The sequence below is a fragment of the Anser cygnoides genome, chromosome 26 (genome assembly GCF_040182565.1).
Source record: "Anser cygnoides isolate HZ-2024a breed goose chromosome 26, Taihu_goose_T2T_genome, whole genome shotgun sequence".
Taxonomy (NCBI): Eukaryota; Metazoa; Chordata; class Aves; order Anseriformes; family Anatidae; genus Anser; species Anser cygnoides.
This window is the reverse complement of record NC_089898.1, coordinates 5,791,062-5,806,525: the sequence shown is the minus strand read 5'-3', so window position 1 is coordinate 5,806,525 and position 15,464 is coordinate 5,791,062. Positions and strand designations below refer to the sequence as shown.

At 51.2% G+C, this 15,464-nt stretch overlaps 1 protein-coding gene across 1 annotated transcript; it reads right to left on the bottom strand.

Annotated features, from left to right (window-relative positions):
* Positions 1 to 1,524: 1,524 nt before the first annotated feature.
* On the bottom strand, positions 1,525 to 14,750 carry RASSF2 (Ras association domain family member 2). Its single transcript, XM_048053967.2, has 12 exons — positions 14,667 to 14,750; positions 13,994 to 14,178; positions 10,845 to 10,927; positions 9,664 to 9,739; positions 8,259 to 8,410; positions 7,128 to 7,216; positions 5,347 to 5,501; positions 5,122 to 5,223; positions 4,918 to 4,969; positions 4,709 to 4,830; positions 3,580 to 3,677; positions 1,525 to 3,021 (listed from the first exon to the last, which is right to left on the bottom strand). The coding sequence occupies exons 3-12, from the start codon at positions 10,901 to 10,903 to the stop codon at positions 2,952 to 2,954; spliced, it is 975 nt and encodes a 324-aa protein (XP_047909924.1). The 5' UTR covers positions 10,904 to 10,927; positions 13,994 to 14,178; positions 14,667 to 14,750; the 3' UTR covers positions 1,525 to 2,951.
* Positions 14,751 to 15,464: the final 714 nt, after the last annotated feature.

The following is a 15,464-nucleotide window of genomic DNA, read 5'->3' as shown; positions in this document are numbered from 1 at the left end:
TGATATATTTAACATATTTATCATGTTATTTAACCTATTATTTCATCTGTTATTTAAACTATTTACCATAGTCAGCATATTTAATACATACGAAGTTAGCCCGGAGGGTTGGCACTGCTGTTGTGGCACAACCTCCCGCGATGCCAACATGTGATGCAAATGCTCCTGAGCTCCTGAGAGAAGCTGCACCTTCATTTTTGTGACCCAGCGAAAAGCAGCGTGGCAGCATGGTGAGGACTCCCCCGTACTCCCCCGCCGCCCCTCCGGCTGAGCAAACAGGCTGATTGTGCCGAAGCTGCTGAGCCATCACTGAGCCGTGTCGACAAAAGCCTTTTGAAAAGGCAGAGCCCCGTGGCTGGGTGCCCTGGCTGAATGAAAGGCGGCAGAGCATCCCTGCGTCAGCATTTCCCCCGGTAGAAGGTGCCAGGCGTGACCCCTCCGCCCCCCCCCCCCCCCCCAAGCCTGACACATGGGAGGCAGTGCAAACACAGAACTTCCAAAAAAAGGGCTTAATTAGTTAAATTTGCCAACTTTTCCACTGTTGAGAGGGCATGCTCCTCCAAAGATCGTAATACCAGATTTTATTTTTTTTTTTTGCTATAAAGAAAGCCAGGATAGGTGCATGTCCCCATTCCAGATGTTTGCAGCTGCATCACTGCTACTGGAGCAGTGAGGCTGGAAATGCAGCAAACCTGAGCAGCAAAGCCCCACAAAAATTAAGACTACTCTTTTCCTTCCTATTTCCCTCCCCTTTTTCCCTGCAGCACCCACATTCATGGATCAAATCCCAGCGAAAACCCTGGTGCCGAAGTGCCCAGGCAGGGTGCAATGCCTCCCTGGGCTGCTCTCCCCATCCCGACCCCCAGCTCTGGTGCATGCTGCAAACCTGCAGTTTTCACTGCTCCATCCACACTACATCTTATCCTCTTATCCCGCTCTGCCATGCCACATGGCTATGAGCTGCCCTTACCGTGCCTCCGTGGCCGCGCTGGAACTGCCTCTTCCCGTCTGCACGCGCGGGGCTCAACTCACACTGGGCTTTTCCCAGCTGATAAAACATCGACAACAAGGGCCAACGTCACACGTTTCCCCTCCTGCATGGGGAGGGATAAATTTCACTGGGCTGGCTAACATGAGACGGTGGCTTCCAGCAAGCTCAGCGTCATGAAGGAGAAAAAAACAAAATGCATCAGGTTGAAAAATTCAGTGGGTTTAAAACAAGCCCAATCAACGCACAAGTTTCCTTCCAGACATGACTTTTATGTTCTGGAAGAGAAATACCCAGAGGATCGAGCACGCTAACCATGATGCATGGGGATAAACAGTCTGCTTAAGGGCCAGATAAACCTCACAGCAGCAAATTCTCACAAAAATCACCCTGGTGATTGGGTTGCGAGTCTCCAAATCTGCAACACAGGATGCTTCTCCTTAGGAAACACCTCAGCCCTCATGCTGGCAGAGTTTTGCTTTTCTCTCTCATAGCACCTAGGAAAAAACAGCTCATGTGAAGAGCCTATTTCTCAGTAGCGTTTCTATCCACAAAGTGCTTTATTTTGAACAAAACGGGTTCTAACTCATGTGCTTCCACACGGTATTAAGTTGCTACAGACTTTTTTTCTTGTTAATAAATGAAGCAATGCCACAGTTGTCCTCCAAATACATGAAACGCTTTTGTCACTGGACAATACTTTTTGTAACATGTGTTAAAGGTGTAAAAGGTACCATTAAAAAAAGTTACAAAGATATATCGTAAAAAAACTAAGGGACAAAATCAGAGTTTTAGTTCACATCGAGGTATAAAATTGATATTGCTGGTATAGCGTTGAAGGAGAGAGGCATTTGCCTTGCAAAACAAAACTATTTTTGTCTCTCCCCCCCTCCTGCCATCCTCACACACAAGCAGAAACATCCCCCAGACTCAGTTTCAACACCAGCAATGCACAAACACGCAAAATCCCCCCAAAAGAATGAGATGAGGAGAGTTCACAGATGATCTGTTCCTGTGCTGCTCCAGTTTCCTTACAGCATCCCTCAGGAGCAGCTCATTACCATGAGCGGCTCCTGTGAGCAGTATTTGGCATGTTATATCTACCAGGAGGTTTGACATCAGGTGTGTTGTTTCTTTTTTTAAATCCCACAGTAAAATTAGTGCAAATTAGAAAGAGGGGGGGGTTAGGCAACGTGATGCAGGTTTAAGGGAGAAACACAGCAGAATAACTCTTTCACTGTAAGTCCAACATTCAATCCTGTTTTGCTTTCAATGGCAAAAGCAGAAGAAAGCAATTCTCAGAGGTCCTTTAGGGATGTACAAAACCTTCCCATCACCTGTGAATTATTGCAATAGAAATGTGCTTTAAAAAAAAAAAATCTGAGAGGAATTATTTGTGCTATTTGGCCTCCTCCAGGCACTGCGCATGCAAACCATGGAAGAGAGCATCGCCAAACGGAGCTGAAGTTATTGCTCTTGAACACTTGCAGCCCCTCTCGTCCCCATATTCAGCGGCTTTGCCCTTCTCCTGAATCTCTTCTTTTTTTTAGCTGGGGTTTACAGGCATTTGAGGTTTCAGCCGAAGCCAATTGTGCTGCTGCTGGCCAGCGCCCTGCACCTGGCTCTCTGTGTACAGAAAGGAGCAGAAAAAGCATTTGCAGAGAAGGAGCTGTCTGAGGATGCTGCAAAGAAGCTGCCAAGTCCCGTGCATGGGACGGGGCTACCCTGAGTGTGCCGGCACCCCATGAGCTTGAATTTTTTGGGTGACATCCAGACATGGCAATAGATGCATCGAAGCTGTCTGAACTGCTCTGCCTGATGCAGGAGGCTGGGTTGGCTCGAAGACGGAGCAGTCCAGGCAGGTGGGTCCGCTCCCGGAGCAATGAGCATTTAGGGTTCAGTACAGGATGTCCTTCATGCAAACCTCTTGCATTGTAAGCAAGGCGCAGTGCTGCAAACTGCTTCACAGCCTTGCTGGCCCTTCAGAGATCTCTTCCAGCCTTTGTTCGATCATCAGCCGGAGGATGGAGTATCTGGAAAGGCAAAGGAAAAAGCAAAGAGAGCAGAGCCTTGCAGAAATGCTCAATGTTTCCAAGCTCCCCACTGTGTCTGCTTGATCAGAGGTCAGAAATTTTGGGGTTAGGATAAATTCATCACTGGAAAGGAGCCCAGAGCATCTCATGGGATGTGCACAGACTGCAGTCAAACTCTGCCCCAGGGGACCATGTTGTTTCGGGAGCCCAAGGCTATCTTAGGGACAGGCTCCAGTGCAGCATTTTTGGCAGCTGGGCAGGGAAGGGGTTTTGTGCTGGTGGGAGGACTTGTGGCTCCGCACCAAGGTTTTAGCAGCAGAAGCAGCAAGATGGGCTCTTAATCCAAATTACTAAGAAAGCCCTGGATAACGCAAAAAGCAATGTCTCATGCATGCATTAGGGATGCCTGTCTCGCAAGGCTGTTCAAATGAATCTTTGGCATCTAATTACTGCAGCTGAGCCCTCTCCCCTCCCCCCCCCCCAATGTCCTGTAAGCTCAGCATCTTCCCTTGATGTGCCAGCGCTCAGCAGTGAGATGCTGAGTACGTGTATGCATACTTGCGCATCAGCTTCTTCACTTCACGATCCTCCTCCTCCTCCAGCTTCTGAATGAAGCTCCTGAGGACAGGCATCTCAAATTTGATGTACTGAGCCACCTACAGAGGAGAGATGTGCAGATAAATGTCCACCTAATTTTTTCAACCAAGACCAGGATCCTTCACATCCTGGGAGTGACATGCGCATTGCCCAACAGTCCATTAAGTGCTATTTAAGCCCAAATGTACCCCAAAGCACCTCAGCTGTGCCCTGATTTAGGAACAAAGCCACAGCAGGGGCACGAGCAAGCCAGCAGATGGCACAGCAGAGCTGTTTCCCATGAGCAGCACTTTCCTCAGCTGGAAAAAAAATATCAATTGTGCTAAAAGATGTGCAGCAGGGAGATTTGGAAGGGCTGAAAAGGCAGGAGACAGATGGAGGCACAGCAGATGCTGGTGTCCATGCAAAAGGTGGGTAGTTTTGTATCCCCCTGCAGACAGGAGTTAGTCTCCTGCTCGGCATTTTTCCCTAGATACTTGTGTCCTTTGTTTAAGCACCCAGAGAGATTTTGAGCTCTGAATTTAACTCTTTCCAGGAAATTTTTGCCACTTTGAAAATGCTGGAGTGCGCCCCATCCTTCTATAATGTCAAGTGATGGAAACACAGGAATTGGATCAGTACCTGTGGCAGCCTTGATTGCAACATTTCCCACTGACATTAATACATCTTCACAATTACAGTGGGGTCCCTTTGCTCTCAGTTGCTCTTTAAGCACAGAACAAGGTTTTCCACATGAGAAAGCTTTAAAAGTGGCACAAAACATTGCAGATGGGTGGAAGGAACTGGGAGGCTTTCTCCTCCCTCATGCAAATGAATGGTACAGAACAGGGCCACATTGGCAGGAAGCTTCGCAAAGCTAACAGCATTTCAGAAAGCAGCCCCTTGGTCACCTGCAATGCTTTAAACCCCTGGAGCATGTGTGCTCCTGCACCCAGATGTGGGAAGTAAAGGGTGCATGCAGAGAGGCTGCGGTTTCTGCAAAGCAACTTTTGCACCCCAGTCCTTTTGGGGGTGCTCACCCTGAGTTGCCAGAATGTGCAAACACCAGGGACATCCGATAGCAGAAAGCTTGCCACAATGTAAAACTCACATCATAGGTGACTTCCTCCACCTGGTCCTTCTCCATGAGGAAGACCTTGGAGACCTGCTCGCAGGGGCCCTGCAGGATGCGGGCGATCAGGGGGTAATCAGTGGCCCTCAGCTTCTGCTTTTCTGTAATGACAAAAGCACCAGTTTTACACCACCAAGGCCACCAGCAGGCTTGGCCATCCCAGAGCTGGGCCTTTCCTGCAGCCTCACCTCCACTGGTGTGGACAATGTACAGCGCGAACTCCTCCGCTGAGTTCTCGATCTGAGCACAGATGTAAAGAAACATTACATTTTGATTTTTTTCAAACCAAGAAAATAAACATCATTTTGCTCCCCCATTACATTTTATATCCATGGAAACTAAGCTCCCCATTACATCTGGTGCAGAGCAGCCCAAGGATCACCCCAGCTTGCCTTGAACTTGTTGAGCAGCAGCTTGAGGACCTGCGGGGTCGTCATCGTGCTGTTTATCCGGACATTGGTGACGGAGCCGTACGCCGGTGTGAACACTGATGTCTAAGGGGCACAACGTTCATTTCACCCCCATGAGCACCAAAACCCCCATCCTTTGCCCCCGGAGCAGCTTCCACCACCCATCCCCACCCCACCCCGGTGCCAGGGGCGGGAGCCGGGGCTCGCCTTGTGGTTGTAGAAGTGCCCGTTGATGGAGAAGCGGTGGCGGCGGATGCGCCGCTGCTCGCTGGGGGTGCGGGCGCTGCCCCGGCGACGCACGCCCACATCGCTCCGTGTCCGCAGCAGCTGCGGCGGCTCCTCTGGCTGCAGCCTCACAGCACCTGGAAAAGCCAGGATGGGGTTAAAGGTATGGATGGACAGACGCTTGCCAGTGACAGTCGAGTGGCTGGGGCAGAAATCACTTCCTTGCTCTGCTTTGGGGCAACCGGTAACCAGCGGGGTCCTGGTCCAACATTTCCCTGATGCAAAATAGCCGTTGCAAGCCACAATACCCCAAAAACATAAACAGACAACCCTCCCTGATCTCTTGCCCAGGACATCCATCGGCCCAGACCACTGGTTTACTTGCCCCAAAAGGAGGCTGTTAATTCACAATTACTGCATACATCCATGCTGCTACCTGGATAAAACCTCATCTCCTGGGAACTTGAGCATCTTACTCGCTTTTCCGTAATTTAACTTTTTTTTTTTTTCTTTCTTTTCCCTTAATGAGAGCAGGAAAATGAGGCCAATGCTTCAGATCTCGGCATGAAGACTGGCCTGGGTCCAGATTATTATAAACTCGCCGTTCATCCATTTTTAATGAACCTCTCCAACTCAAGCTGATGTTTTAATTCAAAGCATGTCTGCACCAAGAAAATCTCTTGTGTTCCAGATGCATGCCAGTGACTAAGCACTCACAAGGAGCCATGCACACACATTATGCACTGATTTTGCAGACTTTTGGAGAAAATAAAATAAAGACTTCTTTCTGTGCACTGGCATATGATCCACGTCATATGCCCAGCCAAAATAGTGCCTGGGTTATTTCTATATGTCAGTGCGTTGCGGTTATCGCCCACCAATCTGTAACACGTCTCTAGGGCAAAAAAAAAACACAAAAGAGTCGTGCATGGGAAGATCAAAATGAGGAAGAGGAAGCGGGAGGACAGAGGGCTGTGCAAGTAGTTTCACAGATCTGTGAGCAATGCAAGGGCCCAGTTCCTTCCCGACTGGGAAGCGGATGAACAGCAAAGCCCAAAGCCAAAAGGATTATCCGGCTCTTATCAGCCTCCAGGGTGCCTTTCCTTAACAGCATTAAAAAAAAATAGCAAGGAACACGTGCAAAATGCCCTGATTGAATGAGAAAAGGTGTAAGGCAGGTTTTCCTGGTGGGAACCCTGGTTTCCCATTCACTGCTGCCGCTTGCAAAAATGAAGAGCAAAGCTGGTGCCAGGGTGAGGAATCTGGGTCCCAGTGGGATTAAGGAAATGCTGGGGCAGGCAGAGGAAAGGCCCTAGAACCTGACCTCAGTGCATGCAGCAACGCGATGGGGAGGGAAAAAACTTTGCAGAACTGTTGACTTCCCCATGGTAACGGCACTTCACAACAGCACCTATTATTCCTCCGTAAAAGCAGAACTGCCAGGAAGGGGAAGCAGCAACATCCTTTTCCCTACAATCCCAATAGGCCTTTTTCTTCATCCCCCTATTTCTTTCCACACTCCTCTCCAACACATCCACCATGGACATTTCCCTGAGCAAGCTCTTAGGAAGGGTTTCAGGTCACTGCAATTAAATATAAGCACTTAGGAAATGGCTTGAGCTAACCTAGAGAGGCAGGGACACTGACTTCTACCAAAAGAAATGCCAATTTTATACTTTTACAGATATAACTGGAATGTAAGGAAGCTGGTGCAGAGCATGGCACTGCTCGCAGTGGTGCAGCTAAATCCATCTCTGTCTCACCAGTGCTGCTGCCGGTGCCCTCCGCGTTCATTGTGGCATCCACATCTGTAACCTGGATGTCTGGCAAGGTGCTGGGCTTCAGCACCAACCTCGGAAAAAAAAAAAAAAAAAAAAAGGAGGTGCATCATTACCAGGCAGTTGCAAAGGAATTAAAACCATAATAATTTTCCCTCCAAGCCCCATGTTGCTATGTTGTCAGGAGGGAAGGTAAAATACTCCATGAATCCATCCACAACTGGAGAATGCAGTTTTCCCACCAGCTTTGCAGTTTCAACCTGCCCTTCTCATGGCTTTGCCCCCCAGCCAGACCAGAGCATCCCCAAAACTGGGGGCAGTGGGGAGACTGGGTGCACCCGACTACACCAGGCTGATGCTTAGATCAGGACAGGTCCGGCAGTACAGCCACCCCCTTCTTACAGATCTGGAATGTTGCAAAGCACCGGCTAACCTCCTGCAGGGTCTCTGCACAATATATTTCCACTAAAAATCCTGGATCCTGCACATTTTTTTTTCCACTTGTAGATGTCTAAGTGATGAGTGAAAAGCATGCAGAAAAACCCACAGACATGCTGCTCTTAGTCACTTCTTAAGTGACCATCATGCAGCCCCAGGGTCCCACGGGCGTCTGCAGAGCACAGGTCAAAAATCACTGTCCTGGAGAAATTACTTGTGTCCAGATTAAAATTCAGCATTAATCTTGTTTTGTATTAAAGTTAAAACTGAGGCTATTTTGGAAGGATCTTCTTGATGGCAAAGGGGTCTTCTTGATTTGCAATAGGGGTCCTTACAGAGTGAAACCCAGTTGCTTTACTTTGGACCTGCCCTCTCTGGGCATTGCATGTTGGAATAAAAGGAGTTTTCCTGCACAAAGCAATGACTGAACACAGCCTGCAAAAGACCTCCTTGGCCACCACAGACTCATTGGTGAACACAGTTATTAGGCTGCTTGGATGAAATGCAAATATTAACAGCCCTCAGGTCTCATCTTCATTAGGAGAAATGATGTCCTCCTTTATTACAGCCACCCAACCGTTACCGTGTGGCCAAATCCTTTCAGACACGGTAATTGTGATTGCACCCAGGCAATGGCTGCAAAGCACAGCCTGGGACCTCTCTTTTTCCTGCACTCACCCATGCGCTCCCAGGTTGCAGCCCGAGTGCCAGGAGGAGGAGGAGGGCGGTGGGCGGATGCGCTGGTTGTCATCCTGCATCTGCAGGCGGATGGGCCGCCGCAAACCCCACGAGATGTTCAGCAGCCCCTCAACGATGAGCTCGCCTTCCTCCTGCACAGAGCAAAGAGATGGGCATCACTCTGGCCACCCACACAAATCCTAAAGGATGCACTGGGGAGGAACAGTGTGAACATGGATGGGAGGTGGGTTATAAAGAGACTGAACGGCCAGAGGGTGGTGGTCAGTGGTGCCAAGCCCAGTTGGAGGCCAGTCACCAGCAGTGTACCCCAGGGGTCAGTCGTGGGTCCCATCCTGTTCAACAGCTTCAAGAATGAGCTGCATGACAGGGCAGAGCGTGCCCTCAGCAAGTCCACTGCTGGTCCCACAGTGGGAGGAGTGGTTAATGCACCAGAGGGCTGTGCTGCTGCCAAGGGGAACCCAGAGAGGCTGGAGAAATGGCCTGAAGGAACCTGCTGAGGTTCACCAAGGGGAACTGAAATGTCCTGCCCCTGGGGAGGAACAACCAGAGGCACCAGGGTAAGCTGGGAGCACCCGGCTGGAAAGCAGCACTGCAGAGAAGGCACTGGGATCCTGGAGGACACCAAGTTCAACACGAGCCAGCAACATGCCCTGACCACAACAGAAACTAACAGTGTCCTGGGCTGCAGTAGGCAAAGTGTCACCAGCAGGTCAAGGGAGGTGATCCTGCTCCTCTGCTCAGCTCTGGGGAGGCCACACCTGGAGAACTGTATCCAGTTCTGGGTTCCCCAGTGCAAGAGAGCATGGCCACACTGGAGAGTGTCCAGCAAACCAGCAGCCAAGCTGGTGGAAGGACTCGAGCTCTGTCCTTTGAGAGTCTATGTCCATCCGTACCCGCAGGAAGGTGTGGAGGGGATGGAGCCAGGCTCCTTCCAGTGGTGCCCAGTGCCGGGCCCAGCAGCGCTGGGCACAAATTGGAGCCTGGGAGGCTCCCCCTGAGCAGCACGAAGCGCGTCCATGCTGGGAGGATGCCAGAGCCCTGGCACAGGTCCCCAGAGAGGTGCCAGAGCCTCCTCCTCTGTCTATTCGCACCCAGCTGGATGTGGTGCAGGGCTCTGGGTAGCCCTGCTGGAGCTGGGTGGGCCCAGATGGACCCAGGGGTCCCTTCCAACTTCAACCATTCTGTGATTCTGTGGGAGAGTTATGGGGTTTGGGTCTTCAGTTGCTTTGGTGTACCCATATATGATAAGCAAGTATCAAGGAATGTTGCTAACACGCACTTTTTGGACCTTGCAAATCCGAATCGAACCAGACATTCTCATTTCGTCATTGAGCCTCTCCTGCCAGAGATACACCCCTGCTCGGTGCCGGCCCCAGTTCCTTACCTCCCGGTGCCGCAGCTGCAAATTCTGCCCTTCATAGTAGATGTTGTATGTCTTCAAGTGCAGCAGCAGCTCATTTCTGCAAGAAAAAGAAGAGAGGTGCTGAGAAGAGGAGGGGAAAAGCAGGTGTGAAGGCTTCATTTCGGGCAAATTTGGGTATTTCACTGCCTCTAGAACTCCTTTATTGGGGATATCTGCTGTGGGTTCAACCACATCCCTCTGGCCACCGGCAACCATGGTTTTGAGGACAAGATCCCTCATAACCATGCTCTTCTCCAGGCTCGCAAAAAGACATAAGAAAACCTCAGTGGAGTCGGTCACAAGGCCAAAAAGAAAGCAAGGCTGAAAAAGAAAAATTTAGGAGTTCCTAAGCCTTGGGGTCACGCTGGCTGATCACAAGTTATCACAAGTCCATCAGTTTGGCTCAAGGCGTCAGACCCCAACCTCGTGTTCAAATTAAAAGTCTGAGCCTGCTCCAGCTGCAGATATATAATGATAACAATAATGATAATTACTGTGATGATGATAATAATAATAATAATTAAAAACAAAAACAGGATGTCTAAGTACAGCTGTGTATCACTGGGAAACAGTGACTGATAGCATAAGGCAGTCATTAATTTAGCTGGCCTGACTGATTGAGTTTAAGGGTGCTCAGTATCATTGGATCAGCAAAAAGAAGCACAAATCACCAGGATTTGAAGTTATGAGAAAGAAAAAAGAGGGAAATATCCCACATATGCTCTATCACCTCGTACTTGAAACTTAGGAATTGATTGCTTCTTTACCAAAGCATAGAAGAGCAATGACTGAGCTAGAGCTGCTCAGGACTTCTTCAGCACAAAGCATATTTCAGCAGGAATTCTGTTTGAGCAAAACTGAATGGTTTTAGAACAGCTGGGCATGTTCCTAAGAAAAAAAATAAAAATCATTTTAATAACCCTCTCTAGCACTTTTGTTTTAAAAAGAAGTTGCCATTTCCTGCCCCAGAATGTTTTTTTGTTTCCAAATCCAGACGAATCATATTAAAAAACAGAAGGTGAGGCCAACACAGCTGAAACGACCCATTTGAGCCGGGTTGACCACTCTCCCTAAAAGGCAAAACCCCTGGGAATTTTGCAAATAACTGCCCACCTAGCAGCATCACACGTATTTTTGCATTACAGCTCCAATGAGCATCTTACTTGGAGATGTATTTGTCTTTTCCACAAGGGACCAGGTATTCGCAGCTGCCGTAATCCATCCTCACGCTCCTCTTTCATGAGAACTGAATGGCAAAGAGACAAAAGCAGTGGTGTCAGCCTGTGTTATCGCATCTCTGATACGCGCTCATGGCAAATGGGAAACAGAAATTTATTTGGATTTGTAAGAGCTCTTAGGCTCTGGCACAGCAGCTGCAGACATGGGCAAAATTAAATGCTGCTCCTCCAGCTAAACTGCTGGGTAGGGCAGCAGGAGGGGAAATCAGATAAGGTGAGAACCGTTGTAAACTCACTGAAAATTTAATACTGGCAGAGATACGCTTACTCTAACATTTGCATTTTGAGCAGCCTCCATCCACAGACTGTCACAGCTATACAAGACCTGGGTGGAAATGTTATAAGTGGAATTTGCTGCTTTTCTCCATTTCTTTTATAATTTTGTTACAGAGCTCTGGACAGGTAGGTCTGGATTCAACTCAGTGCCTGCTTGCACTGCCCCAAAAATCAGGCAACATGCACGAAGGCTGGCCGACTTTCAAAAGCAGTGTGTCCTCGCTCCTGTGTTGGTTTCTTTTTTTCTTTTTTTTTTTTTAATATACAATGTTCATTGACTTTTCTTGCATTCCCTCCAGTGCCAAAATATCCCCATCTCTCTCATACAAACACTCAGAAACCGTCCCAACTGTCTGACCTTTGAAGTGGCCTGGCCTTTAAAGTGCTGCAGACCACAATCAAATGATTTGGGTGAAACACTCAGGATCACCCATTTGCTTGGAGTACTTTGCAAAAGCAGCACTTAAGAGAATTTGAAGTGCAGCTATGGGACGATTTTAGGCTATGAGCAGGGGCTTTTGAGGTCGTGGTTTTTCCTGTGTGTTTGTGCAAATCCATGTACAGATGGTCTCTAATGTCACTGAGGTCTCTACATGCACTCCTCTCCCTTCCCTCATACAGAAAGCAAAAAAAAGAGCATTTGATGCACAAACTGCAGTTTTCTCCACTTCCTGCATTGCCCAGCACTTCACAGCCCCTGCACACTCCCAAAGCCCCAGGAAACAGAACCGTTTTACTGCAGAAAAACCACAACGATGTCCAGAGAGATAAATGACTCAACCAAGGCCATATTGCAAAACCTGTGTCAGAGGAAGGCAGTAAACCCAAAAACATAAGTGCAGCAGCAATTCCTGCTTCCTACCCCAGAGCTGCGTATACTTGCTTACAGCAAATAAACTGTATGCAACAGGAGAAATATTCTGCTTTGTGCTTCAACGCAGAAAAGAGCCACACATTTAAGCTGACAGAAACGTGGGGAAGGGCAGGACGAGCCTGGCCCCATGCTCCTGCTCTCTCCGCAGAAAGCAGAAGAGAAACCCGCCTGCAGAGCTCACGCCTCACAGCGGAAAAGCTGACAAAGCTGTGCGTTTCCTGACAAAGCTTCTGAAGAGTTGCGGTGCTGCCCCAAGCTGTCTCAAGGCAAAGCCCAGCTGCAGATGCATGCCCAGAGTGCCTTTTCCCCATCCACACTGTTCACTGGTCTTACCAGGAATAGGCAAAGAATTTAATAACCCTATGTACATGTTAAAAATTATATAGGGAGGGGATTTTGCAGCCTGCTTTTGCAGGAATGCTGATGTTCTTGTGATAAATCCCAGCACAGCATCTGCACGGCACCCACATTTGGGGTTTATGCAGAGCACAAGCAGCTGCGATACATGGACTGGTGTTGATGTCTTGCTCACGGGTGTCCTCTGAAACCAGATGAAGACTCGGTGGAAATTACCACTAAGGAAGGATTAAATTACACGGCTGCTTGCTTGGGTCATGCAAAAGTGTTGCCAAAAAAAGTGGCCAAAAAACCCCTTTGCATTGCAGCTGAGCAAGGGGTGGAGCCTGCTCTAACAGGAGGGAGTTTCACTCCTAGTATCATGCTGATAAGAAGGGGTGATGCCAAACCCATTTTACCCTATTGAGGTAAAATCCAGGCATTCTGAAGCAGAAGGGGAGCCCCAAAAAGCAGGTTTGTGCCCTGAATGCTGGTGCTGAGGAGCTGGGTTTCCTGTTTACCACCTTGCAGCCCAGCCGGCGCTACCACCTTCACCTCCGTTATCACATCCCCTTCCGAGCAGCCAGGAACAGGGCAGATTCTTCCTTTTTTGGCTCTCGAGAGCATCAGGCTGTGCATGGAGCAGCGTGGCAGCCAGCGGAGATCCCCGAACAACGACTGACAGATTTTCTGCTATGGCTTTGGCAAACGTAACAGCGCTGGAAATCACCAGAATTAAATAGCTGGAAGCATGCAAATTGCCCAGCTGGTTGCTCAACCTCTGCAGCTTGGCATGGTCAGAATTTCCAGGCATCCCCATGCATTGATTTCCCGTTTTGATGCATTTCCTTCATGTCTGTCATGGGCTGAGATTTCATCACTGGCTTGCAGAGCAGCCCGAGGGCTGTATCAATACTTTAAATTAATTAAATCCATGCTCCCTGCTGCAGCGGCAGGAGGACTTAGCACTCTTTGCCTTCAACTATGACCCATCAGCTACCGTCACCATTGCTTTCAAACCCAAACATGCCCCCCCCCCCAAATAACCTTCCTAAGGTCTTTTCCCTGATCCCCACAGCCCCATCTGCTCCACAGCGCGGAGCAGGATTGAGTGCCTGCTTCTGCAGAGCTCCCGGAGAGATGCCCAGCTCAAAGTCAGCAAAAAAAAAGGGGGGGAAAAATAGAAAAACAATTAATGATTGCATTTTTCAGTGAGAGAAAGATGGCGCAGCCCTGCTCCTCCAATGAAGGATGTGTTTTCTGGGTCTGTTTTCTTGACCCCTTCCCATAGCTCACTGCCACGGATGCTCCAGAGTGGGAGAGCGGTTTCGGCACGGCTGAGTCCTCCCCCAGCCGTGTGAGGGATTGTGGGAATATCCCACTCCCTGGGGATGCTTCTCCTGCCCAAACCCTGCCCAGGGCATCGTGGGGCGGGTTTCAACCAGCCCAACAGTGCATCCAGCGATCCCGATGCAATCAGAGGCAAAGAGGCAAAGCAGTATCCGGAGGCGACAACAATTCCCTTGTAGGCACGGGGAGCCTCTAAGAGGGCCTCGCTCCGTGCCGCGCAGTGGCTGCACGCTCTCACCCCGTCCTGGCAGATCCTGGCTGTGCTTTGCTCGCGCAGCGGTGACGGCGCAGGGACGGCTCTGGCCCAGGCCCTGTTTCTGAGCTGGGATTTCTTCCGAGTGGCCGTGCTAAGCGTGAAGGTGCAGCGGCTCCATTGTTTTCCAGCGCTGCTATTGTTCGCCAGCCCAATTGTTCAGCTCCGTCCTGCGAAGGGAAAGGAGGTGAGCGGTGAGCGGCGGCAGAGCTGCCAGCGGGCGATGCCACCCAGACTGCGGGCGTGCTTGGGGCACGGGGACGAGCCAGGGGATGAGCCAGGGGACCCCCTGCCCGTGCGCAGCAGGTCAGGCCCCCAAGCAAAGCCAGCAGCCCTCAACGGCTCCTTGGGGGCCGCAAGGAAGGAGCTGGGGGCGGTCGCAGCCACGGGCCTGTGCTGGGAGGCGTCGTGCCCAGGTGCGGGGGCCCTGCGGCCCCCCGCGGCTCCCTCCGGCCCGCAAAGAGCAGCGGGCTCCGAAAGAGAGGGCGAAGCCCGGGACGGAGCGGTGCCACCCCCGGGCGTGGGGGGCCAGACCCCGGGCTGGGGGGAGCCGCCCGGCCGCGGCTGGGGCTGCGGGGCCGCCTCCGGGGCACCCTCCCGCTGCGCTGGGGACGGGGACGGAGCGGGATGGCGGCCGCCCCGGCCCGCCCGCACTCACCCGGCCCCGCTCCGCGCCGCTCCGCCACCGCTCCGCCACCGCGTGCGGCCGCCCCTCGGCGGGGCCGGGCGGGGCGGGGCGGGGCGAGGCAGGGGGCGGGAGCGGGAGCCGGGGGCGCCCCGACCCCAGCGCCACGGCCGGGACCACGCAGGACGCCGCCGTCGCGGCTCGGACTCCGTGCCCGGGCCCCACGGGCAGCCCGGCTCCAGCAGGGGGTTGGACGCGGGACGGGGAGCCCCGGGGGTGGCGGGGACCGGGCTCCCGAAGGAGCTCCCGCGTGCGCCCAGGGACTGCGTTCCCAGAGGATGCCGCATCCCGGGTACCACGCCCGGGTTCCCAGAGGATGCCCCATCCCAAGCACCCAACTTGGAGACGCTCCCATGATCAGCTCCAGCTCCGCGCGCGGAACTCCCTGGGGACCTTTTCCAGGCTTCACCACGCAGCCTAAAGAGGTTGATTCACCCTTAAAATGCCCCAAACGCTGCGATATTGTGTCACATCCATGCACGCACCATACCATGCCCTTCTGTTTCTGGGACGGTGCGGGGCTGTGTGCTGTCAGCACAGCCAGGCCAGCATCCTGTCCACAGCTGTGGGATCCTGCCTGGATCCAAAACCACCCACGAGATGGGGATTTAAGAGGAAATAAAAAATAAAAATTATTAATAATAAAAATGAGCATCGAAGCAGATGTTGCAGCACAGGGTGGGGGTTACCTCCAAAACACTGCTCAGCCTCTGCTCCTGGGGTCCCATCCTGCTGTGTGCCCCACGCCACTGTGTGGAGAGCTCGGGGAGG